Raw genomic sequence first — 24,449 nt, 5'->3', positions numbered from 1 at the left:
ATCAATTTGATCAGGCACCATCAATTGCCGCTTAATTATCCAAAAATCTAAATATGTTATCTGCTTTTAAAACTCTATACAACGATGTTCTCTTTGTTCCTTCGTTTACGCTTTCTATCAATTTTGAATATCTTGGTTGTTCTATCATTGAATATTCTAAGAGTCTCTTGTATATTTGTTTATTAGATTCCTTTGATTTTTATCCTTCTGATTGACGTCAATCCCTTTAACAACAAATCTAGAAATCTCCTTAATTTTTTACGATCGTTTTATATCTACTAGTTTAAACACAATAAAAGCTTTACACTGACATATTTATAAATCCACACATTTGCACTTGAATAAATGTTTCTTTGTGCGCCTTCCTTTACTGTCTTTAGTAAATGTATCTCAACTAATTTTTGACCCATTTTGGAGCTTAATACGCACTCTTCTTGTTGGCTTTTCCTCAGGAATCCTTAACACCCCTATTTGGAGTCTTTTTAGTGTATACCCTTCCGTCCCCTTGGTACTGGAAATCGAGGTATCTACTTCTCTTCTTTATAATCCTCAAAAATCCTGTTACTTTTCATATATATATATATATATATATATATATATATATATATATTTACAGCACTGTTCCTCCCCCTGCTTTTGCCACTATCAAATCAATGTTCCACTTACATATATATATATATATATATATATATATATATATATATATATATATATATATATATATATATATATTTACAGCACTGTTACTCCCCCTGCTTTTGCCACTATCAATGTTCCACTTACGTCTGTGGCTCAGGTCGAGTACCTCACTATCGACTCTCCCTCAACCGAACAGTCGCCTTCCCGCCAAGGGGCACCTGCAGGGACCAGACAGGAATTTCTTCAAAGGGGGACCCGCAAACCGTATCTTTTTACATGTGTATTGTTGCGTGATGTTCTCCACAGGAAGCTCAGCGGTCTGCTGGCTAATGGCGGGAGCAACCAAAAGTCTGAAGATCTGCATCTGGGCTTAGGTCGATTAGACCTGAAGCATCTGCACCGCTACCAACATGTGCTCTAGAACCTTGAAGTGTCTCTTGTGCTAAATGGAATTACCAATAAAGATCTCATACCAAATAACTGGACAGACTCAAAGAATATGGCAAAGTACTACTTTATTCTCAATTTAATAAAATAAAGCAGTGTCAACTGGCAGACATCAGACGGATGCTTGTACACTCACACATAAACTTGCTTACACAGAGGTCTTATACCACAATATGGATCATCTATGACATCATCCTATGTGGCAAACCATAAAACTTATTAGAGGGAGGGATTGGTTAGGGGAACATATCTACTCATAGAATGTATACGGGTTTGTACTTCATTGGCTGTCTCTTATCTGTAAGACACACCTCGAACAACCTCTATGCAACATTGTATAGCAGGTTGTCCCATAGACCCATTTATTTGTTGGCATTCTCACCCAACCTTGTACTTTCGGGTCGGCTAGCAGGAAACCGAAACCAAGGTGCTTGAATCACAACAGATTACTCCCCACTTTCCCAGTTAGTCCATCATCTCTCATCAGTCCGGCCATGAGACAAAGTTTTCCACCTGTAGTTGACCTTGTAGCCTGCTCTCTGTTCTGGGACATTAAAGGGAGTATAAGCACATCACTATCTTCATCCGAGGCTTAATGAATAACCCGTTTTTGACTTCTAAGTCACATGTGAAGAGACCCCAAATGTGTCTATTTCAGCCTCTTATTTACTGCTATTTGATTTAATTATACTGAGTGTCATTGATCCTCTTGTTCTCTAGAGCCTTGCTCGCTCTACCTTGTATAGACTTTATACACTTTTAATTGTCCAATACTTGGTTCTTGCAGATGTTTTCTTCTTCTTTAATTTAAGAGAAATATGTCTCATCCATGGCTTATACATCTGCATCTGTTCATGCTTTGCAGCTTGCTATTCCTTAAAAATAGCATCCTTGAACCCAAGCCAACATACACTCCTCTTTATTTTGCACACAAAGCTGTTCTTCCAGCGTGTCCTGACTGTGCAAACATGATCTGTTTCTGAGGAGCTGAATTGAATATTACCACGAGCCGGCACCCATTTTCCAACTCTGGCCATTCTTGCCATGTTAAATATTCCTTTATAGCAAGCTGCCATGTATCTTTTCTACCTTGTGTTACCGCGTATGTACACTTATTGGTCAGCAAGTTACCTTGTCTTCTTTTGCATTTATGATTACTGTATAATTTCGTGCATGTTTCTCTTATCGCTTCAGTTACATTGTTACTCTTAAGTATTTTCATATCATTTTAGTATCCTCGAATAGCTTCTTTACGACATCACTCTACCCTCATCATATTTCACTCAGTGCTCCATGATGTGTGAGGGTCCATTCTATACGGCTGTCTGAGTGCATATCGTCTCTCATACACTCGATGCGGTATAGACATAACACATGGAGTCTCAGGTGGGGCCCCTCTCCTGCTGTTCCAGTATGATGGCGGTGAGGGGGCGGGAGTTAGGGAAAATGCATCCAACTGCTCTTCTAAATGTGGTAAAGCAATTGTGGGGGGGGAATAAATGAGGCATAGCAAAGGTGGGGGAAAGTGAACTTGCCAACGTAAATTAGTTGGGAATTTAATGTGTTGCAGTAATGAAGTACATTTGGTAGTTTAACGTGGAGCTTTTACTTTCTCTATTTCCCTCTCTCAACCAAAACAAAACAGGCTTTTTTGTAGCTCATTGCATCAATGTTCTTCGATACTCAGAATTCAATAAGAATTTGTGATCGCGATAGTAGTGATTTGCAAAATTCCATATGAAATTGCAGAATACCTGGTAGTACAGAATTTACGACAGACTGTACATGAATGATAACCAAATGGAATTTAAAAGTCATAAAATCAGGTACTGCTTTTCTAAATTAGCATACTCTTGCTCTTACTGACACACATGCTTTTTATTTTCAGTGTACGCCCAAGTGTGGTCCTGGATTCAAGCATCGCATTGCTCTCTGCAAAAGTAGCGACCTTTCCAAAACCTTCCCACCAGCAAGCTGTGCCGAAGAAACCAAGCCACCCGTCCGCATCCGCTGCAGCTTGGGCCGCTGCCCACCTCCACGCTGGATCACTGGGGAGTGGGGGCAGGTAAGAGGAACAGAATCTTTGTTTAGGAATCTACCATCTTGCAAGGGGCAGAGTCTTTAGACAACACAGTGGATGTCAATGCAGGTGATTCTCAAAATCATTAAGTGCTTTGCAGATGAGTTCAAGCATTTCAAGAAAGAGTTGAAATAGTGAAAGAAGCCTGACAATATTAGTGAAACCTTTCTCTGATGGCACTTTCTATGTATAGAGGATCCTCACTGATGGCATAAAGGAAGCAATATTTATCTGATAAACAATTGGGAGGCACAAAGGTAAATGTCTATGGAGGGCACTTTCGGTGCCAGGAATGTAGTCAAAAGTGCCATTTCCATGTCTCAGAAGTAGTAATGTCCTACTGCTGCTTGCTACATGGCAAATGCATTGTGTGCCGCTCTGAGTACACTAGTCCTAAAATGCTGTCTTTCCTTTTTGTGGATGTTTTTCAATTTTAGACTGCCTGCATCCATACTGCTTCTCTACTTTATCTGGAAATGTCCAAAAAGTCAGATAAAAAATAGACTGAATGGGAGATTTGGCCAGATTTCGGCCATTCGAAAATTCTGAATGCCCGAAAAGTTTGACCAAATACCCCATTCGCTGGCAAGGGCTGTCCCTCACAGCCGCACCCGAAAAAAGTTTTTAAAAAAAGGAAAAAAAGTAAAGGACCCTGCAGCGGAAGTGAAAGGGAACAGGTGTCGCAGGGACACAGCGAGTCGGCGCCACACAGCGAGGTGTGCTGCCGCAAGGTAAGTACGGGGTGGGCGTGGGGCATGGGCAAAGGCTGAAATGTTCAGGGGAGAGAAGACCGAAAGTTATTTTTGGAAAATAACTTTGTTTTTTTTTCTCCCTGTCTCACCTCTGCTACTTTCCCTTGTGCATTCAAGCATGCTACTATCATACCTATTCTGAAGAAACATTCTGCCGATCCCCTTCTTGCTTCAAACTTCCATCCAATCTCGCTTCTCTCATTCCTCTCTAAAGTACTTGAACGCCTAGTCTACTCCCAGCTCTCAGCTTTTGTCACTAACCTTTCCCACCTCCCCCCTCTCAATCTGGCTTCCAACCTAAACACTCCCCTGAAACTGCTCTTACTTATGTTCTCAACTCCCTCCTCACCTCTTGCTACTCTTAAGCAATCGTCTGTCCTCATCCTCCTTGACCTCTCTGCTGCCTTTAACACTGCCGATCAACCCTTACGTCTTAACACTCTTTCCTCCGTTGGTTTCAAAGGCTCTGTTCTCAACTGGCTCTCCTCTTGGCTCTCCTCTTACCTCTCCTCCCACTCTTTTGCTGTCTCTTGGGGCAGTTGTACCTCCTCTACTCTCCCCTTGAACTACGGTGTACCCCAAGACTCTGTTCTGGGCCCTATTCTATTTTCTCTTTACACCTCTCTTCTTGCCCCCATCATCTCTTCCTTCGGTATTTCTCACCAATTTTATGCTGATGACACCCATTTCTTCCTTTCCTTCTCTTCCTTCTCTCCTGACCTTAATCTCTCTTCCTGTCTTACTGCCATTAAAAACTGATGTCATCCCGCTTTCTTTCTCTCAACACTGATAAGACTGAAGTCTTAGTCTTTCCCTCCAACACTCTTCCCCCTCCCTCTCTTCCTCCTTTTATTGACGTCCCCCCCCTCTAATCTTCCCATCTCTGCCCATGCTCGCAATCTAGGCATTCACTTTGACTCCTCCCACTCCTTTTCCCACCATATTTCTCTTACCTCTCGTGCCTGTCGCTACCAGCTTTTCAACATTCGTAAAGTCCGCTCCTCTCTCACCTTCCACGCCATTAAACTTTTAATCTCCTCCCTCATCTTCTCTCGCCTCTTCTATTGTTCTTCTACCCTCTTTGGACTCCCTGCATCTCATCTCGCCCTCTCAAATCCCTCTTCCACTCTGCCATCCGTACCCTCTGTCTCCTTGCTCCTCACAACTCCATTTACTCTTTGCTTTCTTACCTTGGTTGGCTTCCCTTTCGCTCCCAACTTAAATTTAATTTCCTCTGTCTTGTTTTTAAATCTCTTCACGATCTTGCTCCCCCTTATCTCTCCTCTCTCCTTTCATACTACACCCCTTCCCGCTCCCTCCGCATTGCCGATCTCTTCCTACTCACTGTTCCCCCTTCCCCATGTACCTCTTCTTGCTTCCGCTCCTTTCAGCTCCTGGCCCCCCTGCACTGGAACTCCCTACCTCTCTGTATCTGCTCCAACCCCACCTTTTCCTTCTTCCGTGCTTTCTTGAAATCTCTTCTTCTCCATTGCCCACCCTGACACCCTTATACCCTCCTTTCACCTCACTCTCTCTCTCCCCTCACATCTCCCCCTACTCACCGCTCCCTACACGCTCCTCTTCCTCTCACCCTTACCTCCCCTCCTTACATCTTCACCCTAATCCCCATTCTGTCTCCCTCCTCCTTTCCCTTCCTCACCCCCCCTTCTCTTGTTTACCTTCACAGACTAATTGCTCTACTCAATGTTTTGTTGGTTTGATTCATGCTTTGTAAATTGCTTCTACTGTTATAATCTTCTATGTATCTTGTTGTTATAATGTAAAGTGCTTTTGGAGTAAAGCACTATATAAACACAATAAATACAAATACAAATTTCAACCGCAGGCTGTTAACCCCGATCCCTTTATTCCTCTACTTGGGGAGTTTGCCCCAAACTTCCCTTTCTTCTGCCTTTCATTTTGGGGGATAAGGGGCCTCCCCCAAACATCACAGCCAACTGTCTTCATTTGTATCACCCCCAAACTACCCATACCATGCCTCAACCCCCAACCAACATCCATGCTGCGTTACCTCTTTCACTACTCACACCCCTTCCCCAAGTACATGGCTCCTTTGCCTTGCCTTAGAAGTTTCACTTAAATGGTCCCAGCTCTGCCCCCAAACCACAACACAGTTTTATCTTTGCCTCCCCTTTACCCATATCTCCTGATTACTGGAACTTCCTGAATCTTCTTCATCTCCATGCGTGGTCTCCTGTTGTTGCTGCTTCATACTACCTTCTGTTGACTTCACCTCTATGTGGGGCAGTATTCACTGTGCTGCCTTTGTTGCATGCATCAATTGGAAAGTGCATTTATGATTTGAAACTGTCCACAGGGTGCGTGGAAAATACCAAAAGATTAGCTTTTTGGGAATTGCAACAGTGAAAGATGGGCTTTTTGGTTATTGCAACTGTTCAAAGCCTGCACTAAGTACAAACCTATGATAATCTTCTCTGGACTACTGTGCCAGCATCCTCTTTGGTCTCCCCAACTATGCTTTGTGTCCTCTCGACAAGTTCATTAACTTCGCTACCAGGACTCTCTTTGAATTCCCTCACATCACACCTACTGCCTCCTACTGTCACCAGGCTGGATGGCTGACAATGCAAAACAGGGCCAGATTTAACTTTCTTCTACTGGTTCACAAATGTATCCATGGTAAGGCACCACTGTATCTATCCTCCTTTATCCAACTCTACAAGCCTTCTCGTAATCTCTGCTTTACCCTTGTGGCTCCTCGCCCTCCCTGTGCTTCCTCTCTTTCTCTCATCTTGCATGGAATTATCCCCCCCCCACATCCTAGAAACAGTCCAAGCCTACCTCCTCGCCTCTGAGATACCTTCTTAATCCACCTCTCATCTGCCTGCTAGCTTACATTTTTCTTTTGCCTCTGATATGTCTGTACCTAACTACCTCTGCCTGCACTCTAGCACTTCACCCATCATGGGCACATCTTGAGAAAAGCTGGCCATACCAACTATCTACACTTAAAAATGTCCAATGTTGGTTGTTCTTAATCTTTGTATGTCCACTTATGCATTGTTCCTGGTGACTGTTCAATTGACACCCCTCCACAACCTGGTCAGAATGTCCCTCAAACTGACCGCATTGTAACTGGCTCACTGATTCCTGTCAAATCTGATTTCTTATCTATTGTACCTTCTTTTTTTGATCAAAAGAGCATTGCTCCTCGTGTATAAAAAAATGAATAAATTGATAAACATATAAATAAGTGAATGCTTCTTGTATTGCGGCAGAGATCAAATAAATCCCCCCTTGACAGTTTCAATGTATCCCAGTGACTCACAAAGGGAGTTTATTGATGATTTTGATGGCAGTTGTATTGCAGTGCAAGGACACCATTTTGCACTGAACATGATTTCTTTGCCATTGATCAAGGTTTTGTAGCACACCAAATTTCAACAAATATTCCTTCAAAGTGTAGGAATTGAATTGCAAAGTGGGACGTGCACACAATTGAAGTACATAGTAAGTAGGGACTTTCCTACTTGAGCAGCATGTGTAAAAACATAGCCATGGATTGATATAGTGAAGAGGAAGCCAGGAATGTAGCTCACAGCATTGAAGCAACGTTTTCTGTATTTTAATTGGTGCATTGGTGATTTGAAAGATGTCTGTGTTTTGGGAACTTTTTTTGCGATGAAAATTGGATACAAAACTAAGCAATTTCCTGGGATGAATCATCATGCATGCAATTTTTGAAGTTAAATAGTAAATTCGCACCCGGGCAAGGGTGCTTAGCCAATCGGATGGCTGAAAACAAGGACCAGAACACACAGTGTACTGCCTGCTTTTCTCTAGCAACCCGAGGCCCTTCCCCCGGTGTCGACAACTTGATTGTTGGGAGGCAACAGGACCTGTTGCCCTCACAGCGCCTCCTCTCCTCCACACCCCAACACATCCTATCTCTTTCCCCCACTCTCACCCTCCTTCCCCACTTACCTGCTAGATGGGAGCTTTCGGCTCCGGTCCCAACAATCGGTCCCACCCGCTTTTCCATTTGCTATGGCAGCAGCCATTGTGGTTGTTTTTATATTTCATGGCCGATTGGGCTTGCTCAATACACGCAGAGCCCTTCTCCCATAAAAATAAAATGATTTGCACCCTGGACAGAGCCCCTGGGTGTGAATAGCAATCAGCATCTTGTTGGGGGTTCATACATCGCTGGTAAGGGCCCTAAGTCCTCAGCGAGGCCCACATTTGGTTCAGGGCCTGCCTAGGCTCGAGCTGCGGGCTGCACCGGCCTTGTACGCCACCCGATGCAGGGGTGATAATATAGTCATACTATGGGACAAATTACAGTGCTGGCCAGCCACAATCCATAAATAAACATACATATTGGCGAGAGAGTTAAATATCTATGTAAAGGAACTTTCTCTCACTAGATATTTCATGTGTATTTATTTTGTTTGAGGGAGTGTACACATTCTATTTTTCAAGTGCCATTCTTAAATGTTTACACATACGTTATTTTGCCATGTCCTATAAATATCATGTTGTAAATTATATAATTCCAGTAAATACCGACATACGATTTTTTCAGTGAAAAACAATCAGATTTCCAAGAAAACAAGACACTATTTTCTTTTCAAATACATTGAATATTGCTCAGGAAAAGAGATGACTCCAGGACTCTGTGACAGTAGAAAAATCAACGGTTGCTTTAATATACAAGCAAAGTTAGAAAGATAGCCCTCTTGTTAGTGATTACACGTGTTTCGGCTCGTCTGAGCCTTTATCAAATCCGGGCCAATGTTGAAACGATAAAGTCCATATGATACATGCATCGAGTTTGCATTCCTCAGATAATCAATCACTCTTTTAGAAATGTCAATTGACTCAGCTTTAAAGAGCTCATCTACGTACACATCTATGTCATTCTTACTAAGGCATCCTTAGAGCCCTGGAATCTTATTTCTTTTATCCTCTAAAACAATACATTTAAAAATAATACAGATAAAAGGTTCCCAATTATTATTACATTATTATTGTTATTATCATTAGGATATTTATTGAACGCGTACCTAGCTTTGAGAAGCAGTGGAGTGCTTTACAATCATAGGGGGAAGCACATAATCTCTACTTAAATTATTTCTCTTTACACACACATCTTCTGAAGTTCCTAGAAAGCTGAGAACTATATTTAACTCTTTCAAGCAGAAATAAAGAAAACTTAGGAAGCATATGCGAATGGCAGAAATATTGCCAATTTACCATCCCAGTGATATATTTGTAGAGAGACAGAACGTTTTTTTCCAGAATTAAACTTCTCCCTGAAAAAAGTTCAAGAGCAGGAAATTAACTCAGACAAGTGGAGAACACTATCAGTGTCTATTTATAAATATTGAAGATATACAAGTGTGTCCATTAACTGAGTGACCTTATATAGAGATGTATAAGAAGTGAAAACTATAGTGTTTGAGCTCAAGATACTTGTTGGGGGCTATTGTTCTGGAAAATTCTAAACAGGCTTTATAATGGTGAAAAATGTATCGAAAACATATGGCAATTTGTTTTTAGCATATGTTGGAATGAAATACTTATTTTCATTTTATTGAAAGAAACGGGAATAAAAGGGTTGTTAAACATGAAAGTATTCACTGCAGTGAATAAAGCTTCTGTAGTGCTTACGTTGTATATACAATGAATTATTCCTAGTGAGCGGTATGTTATAGCCTACTTTCATATAGTAATAATATCTTTTTCCTACTTCATTATCCTGGAATATAATCCCCATTATAAAGCTGAGGTCCGTCTAATGTTGCTTCCTATATTCTATTAGCTTATCAAGTAGTTGTTTTATTTCCATTTTAGGAAATAACAATTCTCCAGCATTGGATCTTTCATGGATTCACATGCTTAGAATATTCTCCGTCGTCAGGCTGGGAACCCTCGGTACATTTATAAAGACGTTTTCCATCGGAAAAACTTTCAACACTTTTGTGTCCTATCTATGTCGTTTTGGGCCGCTTACGCCTGCCCGAATAGGACGTAGCCGCATAAATATCCACGCCCCCGTGGCTCTCTTCAGATTTAAACCGTCTTCCAAAGTAGTGGGATCACCTCGTGTCATCTACTATTTTACAAGGTTGATTTTTTCGTTTTCTTTCCCAATGTCTGGGAAGGCGTTATTCCGTCCGTGTGCTACATGCGGATTAAAAAAGGTGTACGAAGGAGATGGACTTATGGACTGTCTGTATTGTCTCCATCCTCATCATTCAGCTGACAATTGTGAAATTTGTAAAGGCTTCTCGCAGAAGACCCTGAAAGACCGAAATAGACGTCTGGTGACGTGGCTGAATGACAGTGCGGGAGCGTACCCTCCCTCGGAGGTAGGCTACACATAGTTTGGCCTCGAGAGCTAAATCTCTGGTGGTCCCCCACCGCTCTGTATCTGCAGAGCCGATGGCGAAGAAGGCACGTTCGACGGAGAAAAGTTCCTCTGAGAAACATTCCACGAGGGAATCGTCATCAAAAACAAAAGCTCCGTCTTCTTCCTCCTCATCAAAAAAGGAGAGAAAATGCCTGTTAAAGACTTCCTCAGGTGATCATCATAGGTCATCCTCGAGTCGAGATTCGTTGAAGCATAAGTCAAGCTCAGAAAAGGTGGGAATGCCTCAGGATTCTGCACCACAACCACTGTTGAAAAGTTGGCATTGTCGACGGTGGCCCCTCCGGAAGGCTGGCAGTCGGAGGTGTAGATCCGATCTTACCAGAGACCCTGTTGCAACAGGAGGCAGCCTTTTCCATATCATCCGTAGAAGATGACCATGAACTGGTGGTTGGGCCAACGGAGCTTGGATTACAGGGGGTCAGCTCGTTGACGGTCTTGAGTGGGTGAAGTATCCCAGTTACAACGCCTCTACTCAATCCCCAAGCGGTGTTGTCCTTAGAGGAATTGTTCACATTACAGACTTTATTGAGCCGATTGGACGCAAAGTTGCCTCAAGTTGGTGCTCCAGCAGTGGTACATGCTACGCAAGCCGACGACGAGCCAGGTCCTGCCTCCCGATCAATGGCTAGGGTACCAACAGCCCTTCCGGTTGATGAACATCCTCCACGGTCACACGCGGAGGAAGGAGAACTACCAGAGTCCGAGTCGTAAGGAGGAGAGTCTTTATCAGACATATCATCATCCCCTTCAAGAGAACCGACATGGGAGTCGGAGGCTGAGATGGAAGCTTCAAGAAGTCCGGCTCAACCATCACTGCCGGATGACATTGGTTCCTTCCACACAATGATATGTAAGGCATGTACCGAGTTTGGCCTGGCCCAGGAGGAAGAAAAGAAAGACTGTTTCTTGTTTGATCATATGGGGAAGAGGAGGAAGTCAGTGTTTTCGGTCCCCATTTTAGATCAAGTATGGCAAGAGGGGTTACGAACCATGCGCCATCCATTTTCGGAGCCTGCGACTAAAGGTAGAATGGAAAAAAATTCAAAGCTCCGGACTCTACTCCAAAATGTTTGTCTTCTCAACCTTCTCCGGAATCGGTGGTATCGGCAGCTGCTGCAAGAAAGGCGAGGTCACAACATAAATGTACAACCCCCCGGACAACGAGGCCAGGAGGCATGATGCCTTTGGCAAGAAGGTAGTGTTGATAGGAGCAACAACGGTAAAGGCAGCCAACTCTCTAGCTATTATGGTGAGATACGACAGAGAGATGTGGAATCGTTTAGCCCCCATACTGGAACATCTACCGGACGAGCACAGAAAATCTGCTATGTTGCTGGTGCGTGAGGGGGAAGAGGCTTCAAACCACCCAATAAACATTGCCGTAGACCTGGGAGAATCAGGTTTTAAACAAATAAACAATGGAGTGGTTTTGAGGAGGCAAGCATGGCTCAAATGTACGAACTTTCGACCAGAAGTACAATATAAAGTGCTCGATATGCCTTTTGAAGGGGAACAATTATTTGGGGAGAAAGTAGACGAGGCCTTAAAAGGCATGAAAGAAGACTCGGACACAGCATGCTCTTTGGAGCCCTTCAGAGTGGCAGAAGTTTTCGTTCTTTTCGTCCCTTTAGAGGGGCATCAGGAAATTCCCGATTTGTGTCATCCTGGGATCGGGGCTTCAGTAGGCCATTGTACTCCTCTCAAGGCTATAGGCAAGCTACCCAAACTGCTCGAAGAGCACGAGACTATCAAGCTTCAAGAAGAAGAGGAGGTTATTCATCGTCCATGAAGGACAAGCAGTCAAAGACCCAGCAATGACGAGCTTCAGGACGTCCCGGGAGGCAAAGTGTCTCGCCGTGTCGACGAGTGGGAGAAGATAACATCAGACCGGTGGGTATTAGACACAGTGAAACTAGGCCACTCTCTGCAGTTCAAAAGCATGCCACCGCACATTCCACCTGTGTTTTTGGCGCAGCCCCATCTTCAAATATAAGTGGTGCTTATGCAACAAAAAGGGGCTATGGAATTGGTCCCAGTGGCAGAGAGAGGTCAGGGAGTTTATTCCCGGTACTTTGTTGTCAAAAAACCCAACGGCAAGTGGCGCCCCATTCTAGATCTTTGAGATCTCAACAAGACACTAAAAAATCTGAAGTTCAAGATGCTTACGCTTCAGGAAGTTATCCGATCTATCCAGCCGGGGGATTTTCTGACGTCGTTAGATCTACAGGACGCATATTTTCATATACCAATGCGTCGACGACACAGAAAATTTCTGCGGTTTGTAGTCGGATTAACCCATTATCAATTCAAAGTACTCCCATTCGGACTAAAGTCATCTCCCAGGACGTTCACAAAGTGTTTGGCTCCAGTAGCAGCTTGGTTAAGAAGACAAGGTCATCATGTTTACCCTTATCTGGATGATTGGTTGGTAAGGGGGCCATCTCCAATAATAGAGCAAGCAAGTCTAAAGGCCACCGTGCAACTTCTGCAACAGTTAGGCTTTGCGATCAACCTTGAGAAGTCCTCCTTAACTCCCTCAAGGAGCTTGGTATTTTTGGGTGCGGAGTTCGAAACGCAGCCAGGATTGGTGAAACCATCTGTGGAGAGAGTTCACAAACTCAGGCTACAGGCAAAGGAGTGGAAAGTCAACACCAGGGTGTCGGTAAGGAAATATATGTCACTACTAGGGACCATGGCGTTGTGTATCCCCTTAGTAAACAACTGTCGTCTCTTTATGAGACCATTTCAAGAATTTCTGGCAGACCAATGGTCCCAGAGTCGGGGGCTTTGGTCAGACAAATTGACTATCAGCAACAGGCTTCTACGAGCATTGCAATGGTGGCAACTCTTCGAAAACCTATCGAGAGGGATGCCTCTGCAGGAACCAGAGTTTCAAATGACGGTAGTGACAGATGCTTCTCTGACTGGATGTGGAGCGCATCTGGAGTCCCTGCAAGTGCAAGGCCTGTGGTCGTCGGAAAAGTCAACCCTTCATATCAACGTGCTGGAATTGAGGGCAGTACGTTGGGCCCTGAAGTCCTTTTTACCACACATAAAAGGATCGGTCGGGAGAATATTGATGGACAATACGACAACAATGTTCTACCTGAGGAAACAGGGAGGTACTTGTTAAAGAACTCTCTCGTTCGAAGCTCAAGAAATATGGCATTGGGCCCCCGAACAGAAGATAAGTATATCGACCTACCATCTGCCGGGAGTAAAAAATGTACAAGCGGACTCTCTCAGCCGAGAGATGAATCAGCTGCACGAATGGGAGTTGAATGACCAACAGCTGGCGAATGTTTTCAAAAAATGGGGCCAACCTTCCCTGGATCTCTTCGCAACGAGAGAGAACAAGAAGTGCGCACAGTACGCGAGCAGGTGGCCACAACGCGACTCACTGGGGGAAGCATTCTCCTTCCCGTGGACGGACAAGTTTGTGTACGCTTTTGCCCGTTTCCACTCATACGATGAACTCTACAATGGATTCACAAATACCCATGTCGGGTGATCTTAGTGGCTCCTTATTGGGCGAGACAGTAGTCGTTCTCCGACCTGCTCCAGCTGTCAATAATGCAACCAGTGAGTTTCCAGAAGATTACGAACCTTCTATCTCGAGACAAGGGGGCAGTGTGGCATCACGATCCGGACGGACTCAGCCTGACAGCCTGGCTCCTGACTTCTCGGAATTTGGTACTCTAACCATTTCATCGGACTGTTGTTGAATTTTACAAGCCGCGCGGGCTCCGTCCACAAACACTTTGTATGCAGGTAAATGGAGGAGATTCTGCATGTGGTGCAAGGAGTCACCAGGACTGGAACCCCTGAATATCGCGCCAGAACAGCTTCTTCCATACTTGCAACACTTAGCAGAAAGGGGTTTGCCTTTTTCTTCGATAAAGGTTCATCTGGCAGCCATTTCAAGGTTCACTCAGAAAAGACATTCAACACCACTGTTTAGTGATCGGTTAGTTAAACACTTCATGAAAGGCTTATTTCGTACCTTTCCCCCAACTAAAAAGTTTCCTCCGAACTGGAGTCTTAACCTGGTACTGGCAGAACTAATGAAAGCTCCTTTCGAGCCTATGTCGTCATCATCTTTAAAATTCTTATCGTGAACATTGGCCTTTTTGGTGGCTATTACTTCAGCACAACGACTTTCGGAACAACAGGCGTTAGTCATTGATCCTCCATAGTTGAGATTTTTCAAAGACAAAGTGGTGTTGGCAACCAACCCTCATTTCATACCAAAAGTTCCAACTGTCTTTCATAAGCATTCGTCTATTGTACTGCCGACATTCTTCGCAACTCCTTCATCTGCCGGGGAAAAAACTCTCCATACATTGGATGTGAAAAGAGCTCTAAAGTTTTACCTTCATCATACTCAAGATTTTAGAGATACAACACAACTATTTGTGGCTTATGGCCCTTCTGCAAAGGGAAAAGCAATCTCAAAACAAGGACTGGCTCGCTGGGTCTCGTTGACGATTGCTTTTTGCCTCTCGAAGGCTGGGAAGCCGCTAGAAAAGCGTCCAAGAGCCCATTCCACGAGATCCACTTTGTCTTAGGCGGCATTGTAGTCTGGGATTCCACTAGGAGATATCTGTCAGGCGGCATCCTGGTCGGTGCCACATACATTTACCCGCCATTATAGCCTCGAGCAACAACATGCAGAAGATATACAGATGGGACGAGCAGTCCTACGTCTTCTGTTTCAGTAAGGTAAGCCCTATAAAGGGGTATATCCTTCTATCAATGTATCTTAATGTGTGTTTTAATGTTAACGTACAACGACTAAAGGTTTTTTCCATAGCAAAGGGCATGTATGGCTATGATGGTATTGGTTTGCATACACACCTCCAAATCAGGAGTACTGCTATACAATCTATTCTAAGCATGTGAACCCATGAAAGATCCAATGCTGGAGAAGGGAATAGTTTCTTACCTGTAACTCCATTTCTCCAGCATTGGTATCTTTCATGGATTCACATGTGCCCGCCGGCCTCCCCTGTATGCAAACAGTTATACCCCAGACTACTTTGGGGGGTTAAAATCTGAAGGGAGCCGCGGGGCGGGGATATTTATACGGCTACGTCCTATTGGGGCAGGCGTAAGCGGCCCATAACGACGTAGATAGGACACAAAAGTGTCAAAGTTTTTTCCTATGGATAACGTCTTTATAAATATACCGAGGGTTCCCAGCCTGACGACGGGGAATATTCTAAGCATGTGAATCCATGAAAGATACCAATGCCGGAGAAATGGAGTTACAGGTACGAAACTATTCCCTTCACGATTATGATTGCTTCATTCTGCTTTTGCTTATCCTTTTTCTCTCGATCTGTAGGCGAAGTATTAAATAGTGAGTACATTTACTCTCAAACTCCTCAATTGTAATTGCCTACTTACAGTGTGCATACACATTTAGTTTTACTTGTGTTTCCAACAACGATGTCTGCTTTAGAAAATGTCACTTCCTCAGACCCTGAGCATTACGCAATGTTTATTCAGTCCAGTTTTCTTCCCCCTCCAGCCACCAACTCACCATGTCCATCTCATGTCTTTCAACCATGTAGGTTCACTTCCATTTACTTTCCAATTCTTTTGTCCTAAATCTTCCTGTACTTCAACATTTTCAAATCCCGTAACCTTATAGACTTCTACCATTATTCAGAAACAAGAGGCATTATTATTTCAGTTACTGACTCTGATTTGAATGTTACCTTTGAAGTAATACAATCTTAACCATGTTTAACTTAATTCAACTCCCCCCATTCCATATGGGTTCAACCCTCTCAATTTTGGAACAGAGTACAATATTTCCAGTATGCGTTTACTATTTAGGTACTCCATTCAAGCCGTGCTGGCACTTCATTTCTCTTCTGTATAGCCCCTTCTTCTGTTCCTCCATGTGCACACCCCTTTTTAAGATGTTGTTCACATCTGCTTCTATCATAATCATTTAAATCTCATTATCCCTTTCTCCATCCTTTGTTATGCCTATCAGTCTTTTTGGCTTTTATGAATTGTTCCTTCTTCTGGTTCTTTTCACCTGTTAGTATTTATTTATTTTACTTTCTGTAACAAATAAGATGGACCTGTTTACTCTTCCGCTTTCCTTTCCTCATGTACCAGTTCTACATTATCCATTTTCTTTCGTTCTACAGCCCCACTGTTATCTGATTTGATTTTGAATGTCTACCATCATGACCTGTCTTATCAATAGCCTTTATTTTCTTTTTTTGTATTACTATGGGTTAAGGAGCAGGTGCTGAGTCACTGCCTCATCCATTCTTTTCCTTTTGTACAGGTTTTGTTATGTATCCACTTCAATATATAACCACATTTCCTGTACGCCATTCACATTAGTATCTTTATTACCCATTTTTCATTCTCAACAACATGATTGGTATCGTCTGTGTTATTGTCTGTACCACATAGATCACATTGTGTCATCCTTCCTTTTTGTTTAGTTCTACATAGCTGTGGTCCATTGGTTTGAAAACATACATCTATAAAACAACTTATTCGGATCAACAGCTTCTGTACTTTTTGTCAGTATTCTCAGGACTATTGTTAATAGGTTAGATTGAATTTCCCCCCACTTGTTAGCATCTTCTCCAAAAGCCATTGCATGTATAACAATATTCGTTTTGTACTTTTCATAAGTACAAATGTGGACGTAGATGTTTCTAAAAGTGCATCAGTCAGAAAGTAAGGTATTGGATCAACCAATAAATGATACTGGAATGTGTACATTACATGTATTTATAATATGTTTATGTGAATCATGGTTGGTCCAATGGTAGGCAAAGATTGTTTTTTAGGATAAAGCCAGGGCATGTGGCCCCAATGAAGGACGTTTAGTCCGAAATGCATAAGCCTAACAGCTGCTCTTTGCTTTAGAACCACACACCAGCGATTTGGTGTGATTCACAGAATTAAGAAGATGAACTTTTGAACAAAAGGATTTTCGAAACAAGTTCATTATTTTCAAAAATGTTCTGGCAAGATTGAAGAATACTTACAGTAAATGGATTAACCCTTTTTTGGATTTAAGGGTGTGCGGTCCACACCGATGGCTGATATGCCTTGGTCTCTCTTTCGCATTGAATCAACCAATACCATTCTTTGGGCCCTCTATATTTGTCAATCTCGTCTCATAATTAGGTGATAACATATCATTAATTTTTCCCCAGATTGAATCCTAAAATTAGATGTGATGGTTCATAGACTCAGAAATTCTTTTTAGATTGTTTGTTCGTTTTAATCAGAATGTAGTGTGGCACAATGTAATCTAGCTGTGGGCTAGTTTCAGTCAGTAGAGGTTCATATCTTAAAGCACTATTCATAATTTCATTCTGTATTCTCTAACCTCACCTTCCACATCTACTAGCCTCCCTCCCCATGAATCCTGCTCAAATTGTTCTCCCCTGGGGCATGAAAAAATGCCCAATTTGTTCCCCAACAATATCCATCCCCATAATCTTCCCTACATTATCCCTAATCTATTTTAGAGGTGATTTAAATCTATGACTCAGTTGTTCACTATCACATACAATTGTTCAGATGCCTACGCTTAGCCATTGTATTTCACTTTATTCATACCCCTCCGATCAGATCATGTTTTCATTTAATGTACAATCTGTTGGCATTGTTCCCCGTATTACATTCAAGTTTTTTTTCTCTGGGCTCTATGCATTTTGATGCAATAATTATTGAACGAATCCAGGATGTTCAGGACTATATCATCTCCCCTTGTCTCATTTCATAGCAAGTGGTTGTGCTATGTACAGTGCTTTATAAAGGGGGCTACAATAGATAGTGCACTATATAGAAATTCCAGGTGCTCATCCTACTTGATCTCTCTTCTGCCTTTGACATGGTCAACCATTCCATCCTGCTCAACCTGCTCTGTGATAACCTGGGTATCACTGATCAGGCTCTGGCCTGGCTAACTTCTTTCCTCTCGGACCGACCCTCCCAGGTCCAACTTGGGTTCTTCATCTCTCTCTCCACCTGTGGTGTTCCCCAGGGGTCTAACCTTTCTCCCATGTTGTTCAACCAATACCTGGCACCTCTTGCCCACCGCATTGCTGCTCTCTGCTCCAACTTCCAGTGTTATGCAGACAACACTCAGCTCACTTTCAGGATCCCCTCTGCCACCTCTTCTTCTCTCATCCCGGATTGTCTGTCCGCAATCCAGGAGTGGTGTGCCGCCAACGATCTCTGCCTGAATGCCAGTAAGACGGATATCCTCCTCATCGGCACACCTCCACCTTCCTTTCCTGCCATTCTCTGATTGGCCTCCTTTGGCCCTCTTCCTGCTCCCACCTGTGAGGCTAAGAACCTCTGGGTCATCTTCGACTCCACACTTTCCTTCTTTCCTCACATATCTGACTTCTCCAAGAAGTCAAACTACCAACTGCACTCCCTCAGAGGTATACTTCCTTTCCTCTCCTTCCCCCAGAAGCTCTCTGTCTCCAGAGGTCTGGTTCTCTCAAGGCTTCACTACAGCCACAGCCACAGCTTCTTTTTAAATCTGCCTGCCTCTACTCTATGTCCTCTGCAACTCATCCAGAGCAGGATTGCGAGACTTGAACTTGGCCTCAAGCCCAGGAATCGTATCTCTACAGCCCTGAAGTCTCTCCATTGGCTCCCAGTGGCTGCAAGGATCAAGTTCAAGACCCTCTGCATTGTTCACAAGGCCTTGTGGGGCATAGGGCCATAATACCTCCAACTCTCTCTTCAAAAGTATCTTCTTTCTCAAGCTCTTAGCTCCTCCACCTCCAAATCCTTGAGGGTCAATCGCTTTTCCAAGCAACGAGTTGGGGGCAGATCTCTCTCTTCGGCTAGTGCCTCCCTCTGGAACAACCTCCCTGCCTCTCTGAAACTTGAGCAGAACCATCTCCGGTTCCGGCAGCATCTCAAGACTTTTCTCTTTGCTTCTGCCTTCTCTTTTCCTATTCCCTGCCGATCTCCTGTCTGATACTGCACTGGTCACCTGGCTACCCTCTGAAGCACGGGCCCAGGACGCTGCCCTCCCAGTTGCACACCTGCACTGCCTTCTGGCAACCCGGCACTTGGATCTGCATCCCTACAGTCCCCCTACTTGCACTTATCAGACACTTGTCTGCACCTAACCTTGCACTGACACCTGCAGGCTGCACTACTTGTTCTTTGATGTTTGATCCTGTGTCTTGCACTTGCTCCTCCTCCCATTCCCCTGGCACTTTTCCCCTTCCCTCTCCCCTGCACTTGGGCGATTTCAATGTCACTAGGCCTAGTAAGATCGTTGTCTTGTCCTCCCTTTGTTTCCCCTCCCTTGCCTCGTCGCGCGTATAGGCGAGTTATAAATACCATATCATATCATATGGAGATACCACGTACATCCGGAACATTTCAGATTGGAATCAGTGCTAGCCTTGACCTGATGCCAGATTGCTGTACAATCGATAGCCATTGTTGGTTAAAATTACAGGGCAACCAAAGGACACCCTGACCTCTGCTCTGGATCAGTGCTGGGCCTGGTTCACTGTAAAGGACTGTGCAGGCTTCAGCCAACACTGTTTTACAGGCAGTAGCTTCAGGCGCAGCTCTGGGGCATACCTGGGATTGTTTTTTTTTTAACGGGGTAATCGTAGAATATGTGATAAACTGTGCAAGCATGATTAAAAGAGAGAGTGCCCGTGTGTGCGGGGGAGGTGGGGGGGAATGTGGGGGGGGCGAGTTAAGCAGTCGACGGAAGTACGAACTGTAGAATAGAAAGGAAAGGATTGTGAGGCAAGGTGATATGACCTGTCAGGGTAGGGATGGGCTGGATATAAGGGAAGGAAAGAGGCGTGGTCTCTGGAGAAATAGGCCGAGTAACTTCGCAAAGTGAAGCTGATGGCATAAAGGCACGATGCAATGACAGTGAGGAATGCACGCATGTACAGGCAGTGGCGGACTGCCTCTAAAAAAGGCACGGGCGAATATTGGCGCCAACAAATGCGAGTCCATCGCATGCATTTTTTTAATGACCCATTCCATAAAATAACCTTTACACCTTTTAATTCAAAAGCAAAAATAATTTTAGATCTGAAATATTCCTTTACAAGTTTTAGTAATGTTTTAGCTACCATAAATTGAACATTTACATTGATTCCGAGAAACATACATTATTTTGCATTAAGGGATCAAATCCTGTAACATTATTTTTAGATTTCTGTTATCCAATATATGGTCTTTATGAATAAACAAGCACTGGAAAAGCCCGATCAACCGACTTTCCTCATTGCGAGTTCCCCGAAAGGCCGCTTTCGTCGCAAGGTTGCCTTTCGGGAAACCGCACATGCGTTTACTGTGCATAGAGGAAGTGGACATGCGGCGGCGTGGACTGTCGGGTAAGGATGAGTTTTGGGTGACCATGTGTATGAATGCCTCTGTGGGGAACTTGTGTGTATGTGTGTGAATGTTGTGATTAGAGGGCAGGTCCGTGGCGTCCCCTGCTGAGTTTGATGACAGGGACTGGGTCTGGCAGAGGATGGCAGGGGAGGGAACAGGGGTGGACTGGGAACCAAAAGAGGCCTTGGAAATAATTTTGAAAGTGGCCCAATATTACACATTTTCAGCAAGCCCAACCATTTTCCTATGAGAAAATTTGAAATTAAAACACAAAAGAGGCCCAGGGTGTAGAGGCCCACCGAACGGGCGTTGCGGGCAAGCGTCCCCCACATCGGGAACAAACAGGGAGGGGCCAAATTCAGAACCGTACAACTGGGCTTCGATGAATTCTGCCTTCAGGGAAACATCCTAGATCTAAAAAGCCAGCAACGTTCTATAGTAACATTTTTTGTGTTGTCAGGTGCTTCAGGGGCATGCTCAAGTTCTTGCATCACCTGTCATGTCTTGCCATCAAAGGCCAAGTACTCATGCCAAACATTTTCTCTGAATACCAGGTCCTCACATGCTACGCATTATTATTGGATGCCAGGTACTCGCATCACATGCCAGGCATTACCATTAAAAGCCCCCATACTTGTACCTCATTGAATGTAGTGCGATCAGGTGCCATGTCCTCTAGCCACATGTCTGACTGATATTGTCCTCAAAAGGTATTGAAATGAGGCACCAGAAAATTATATCATATGCCAGGTACCCAGACCAAATGCCTGGATACTCCTACAAATCCAGTACTTGGCACTCACATCATATGACAAGTATTGCCATCAGATGCCGTAAACTCAAATCACAACGTCCGATATTGCCATGAAAGTCATGTAGTCATATCAAGTGATTAGATCCTCACATTATGTGAAATAGCAGACAATCACATTGCAAGTATGGATATATACATGTATATAAATTGCTATCAAATCCTAGGTTCTCATATAATATGTGGGGCACCTTTCACATATGCGAGGTACTCCTTCAAGTGCCAATTACTGACATCAAATCCCATGCTTTCACATCATATGCTGCTTATTCTCATTGAATATCAGATACTCACATCATATGTTGGGCATTCTGAACCAAGCAGAATGCTTCAGTACAAACTCAGCGGGACTTAGAACAGCGTGGGGAAGGATGAATGAACTAGCGGTGGTATGGGGTCATAGCGTTCCACCAGCACTGTGGCTCAGTGACGGCCCCGCCAGCCTTTTGAGATACCAGAGGCCCTCTCTTTTTGCGAAACGTGCTGTTTTCCAAAATACCAGTGAGACTCTACTTCTTGGAAAAGTGTGACTAAGTTGGTGACTGTGCTGTGGTCTGCTGCCTCACACACTAGTATCAAGCTCTTTCCCTGTTAAAAATGACTGTGAAATTAATCTTTCTGCCGCTCCGGTATTCTCTCTCACTAGAGAACGTTGCCCTCCACCCACTCACTTTCTCCCTCCCCCATAACCACGGCTGCATCCCCCTCTCTGCCTCTGCATGGATCATTCTATGTTTCTTCTTGTGTACGGGCTCCTCCAGGAACCTCTTCCTGTACCAGTGATGAACTGCCCCATAGGGGAATCGGGGAAAATGGCCTTAGGGACTCGAGGCCATTCTAGTCAGCCCCAGGCCTGTTGGTGTCACATAAGTTTGCACGGAGTGCCTTGCCCTGGCCTTGTAAATACTTAACACGTTCAGAATGAACCAAGCGAGTGCCTTTGTTTGAGAAGTTTAAAACAAAAAAGATTCTAATGACTCGGCCATTGCAGTTGTCACAGGAGCAATAGCATGAAATGACTGCACAAAAGGGACATTGTGGTTAAGTTGCACTAGTACAAACCTATAAAATTCAATGGAAAAACGTTGTTACAGGGACGTTATGGTTACAGGTAAAACCGAAAAACCTCAGAAACTCGCCAGCTATGGTAAGCTTAGCAACCATAACTCGCGCCAGTGGCCACTGTGCACTGCTAAGACTAGCACCCATAACATTAAAGATGACATCACAAATGTCATTGATGACATCACTGATGACATGACATGCCTGGCTCCCTTTTTTTTGTTCACTGACATATGTAGAGCAGGTGTGTTTGTTCACTGACAGTCAGGAAATAAACATTCAAAAGGTACTATGTTTGTAGACCTTACCCTTCTCATATGTTCCTACACTACTTTTCTAAGGGTTCAGTCACAGCATATAATACATATACATAAGGGAAGAAGCAGGCTTCAAACACAGCAATAATTTGTGGGCATGAAGATAACCAGTTAGGTTATTAACACTTTCTGGTAATACTGCAGCTTTACATACCCTGTATATGGGCTTATTTGTGTGCTTTGTGGTGTCTTTATGTTTTGTGTGTAGTAGCACAAATATGAAGTAAGTGAGGCATTGTTAGCTACTTATTACAAGTTTGAAAGTACGCAAAACTCTGACACAAAAGCATTTATCATTTTACTATCCAACATGGCAAAAATGTGATTATTGCACCTCTATGGTGCATGCTACAGAAACTGACTATTTTTCTGCATGACTGGTTTCCTATACTGGAAAGAACTCTATACTGCAATGGTTTTTATAGCAATGCACTGTGTAATGAATTATGTATCTCATGAGAGTTCTCCCAATGACCCCTGATAGTTTCCCGGTAACATTATATTGACAATCCTTAGTGGAGGCTCTTCATGAAATGTAAATGTACATGTGATGTTGTCCGTGATGCCATCTTTGATGTTATGCGTGTTAGTCTTAGCAGGGCACAGTGGTGGCATGAGTTACGGTTGCTTAGCTTACCATGACTGGTGAATTTCTGAGGTTTTTCGGTTTTACCTGTAACCATAACGTCTTTGCAACAATGTTTTTCCATTGAATTTTATACATTTTTACTAGTGCAACTTAACAATAGCGTCCCTCTAACAATGTTTTTTGTCAGAGAATTTCATTGATTTTTAGCAGGATATCTCTAGTGTTTAAAGAAGGACTGTGCAACATAGTACAACTGCTGGTACCATATTAATGCAGACAGCAGTCGCAGACTATCCGTCTGTTGGCAGAGATCGCGTGGCACCCAACCGGCTGAGGAAGGCAGGTGCTCTCTTACATAGTGGTACCAACCACCAAACGCGAATAATATAGACAAACAGCATCATGTGCAAAAATTGTCAGGGAAAATAGAATGTTTTTGCAAATTGTGCACTTATGAAGCAAACAGGACAAAGGCATAGGGAGTGCATCATAACGGACAACAGAAGGGACGTCTGCCTAAACTTTGTAAAATAATTGTACCGGTGCTGCAGTATGCAGTAGTACGGAAGCATAACGTGTCTTGGTCTAATGCAGCAATGGGAAGCATCTTAAAGTGGCAGCAAGAAAATTTCTCTCATGACGCAAGTACTTTCTATAGTAACCCCATTGGTACGCACATTGCTGTGAACCGTACAATATGTAATATTTATTGCTGCATGTGCATCAAACACATTTTCTTTTCGGTAAGACAACATATTGGAAAGGACAGTACAGGCGGCAACCCTTCCACAACAGCATACTGCATAGGACAGGAAAGAAACTCTATGCATAGGGAAATGAACAGCAGGGAAGTCAGACTGGAGAAATTGGTGAACAAATGTGCCACTTTAAAGGGTGCATACAAGGATATCATTTGGACAAAATAATACAGCACTGCCACACCTGCAT

General features: G+C 43.5%; 1 protein-coding gene across 1 annotated transcript in view; it reads left to right on the top strand.

The window, feature by feature from the left end:
• ADAMTS6 (ADAM metallopeptidase with thrombospondin type 1 motif 6) overlaps positions 1–24,449 on the top strand; it is a 2,426,739-nt gene that overhangs the window by 2,309,481 nt on the left and 92,809 nt on the right. Inside the window, exon 23 of the mRNA XM_069627350.1 lies at positions 2,975–3,151. Within this exon, the coding sequence (XP_069483451.1) occupies positions 2,975–3,151 (177 nt within the window). The remainder of the gene's footprint in view (positions 1–2,974; positions 3,152–24,449) is intronic.

The sequence above is a fragment of the Ambystoma mexicanum genome, chromosome 6p (genome assembly GCF_040938575.1).
Source record: "Ambystoma mexicanum isolate Mex_15411 chromosome 6p, UKY_AmexF1_1, whole genome shotgun sequence".
Lineage (NCBI taxonomy): Eukaryota > Metazoa > Chordata > Amphibia > Caudata > Ambystomatidae > Ambystoma > Ambystoma mexicanum.
The sequence above is the reverse complement of the archived record's forward strand: the minus strand, read 5'-3'. Positions and strand labels throughout refer to the sequence as shown.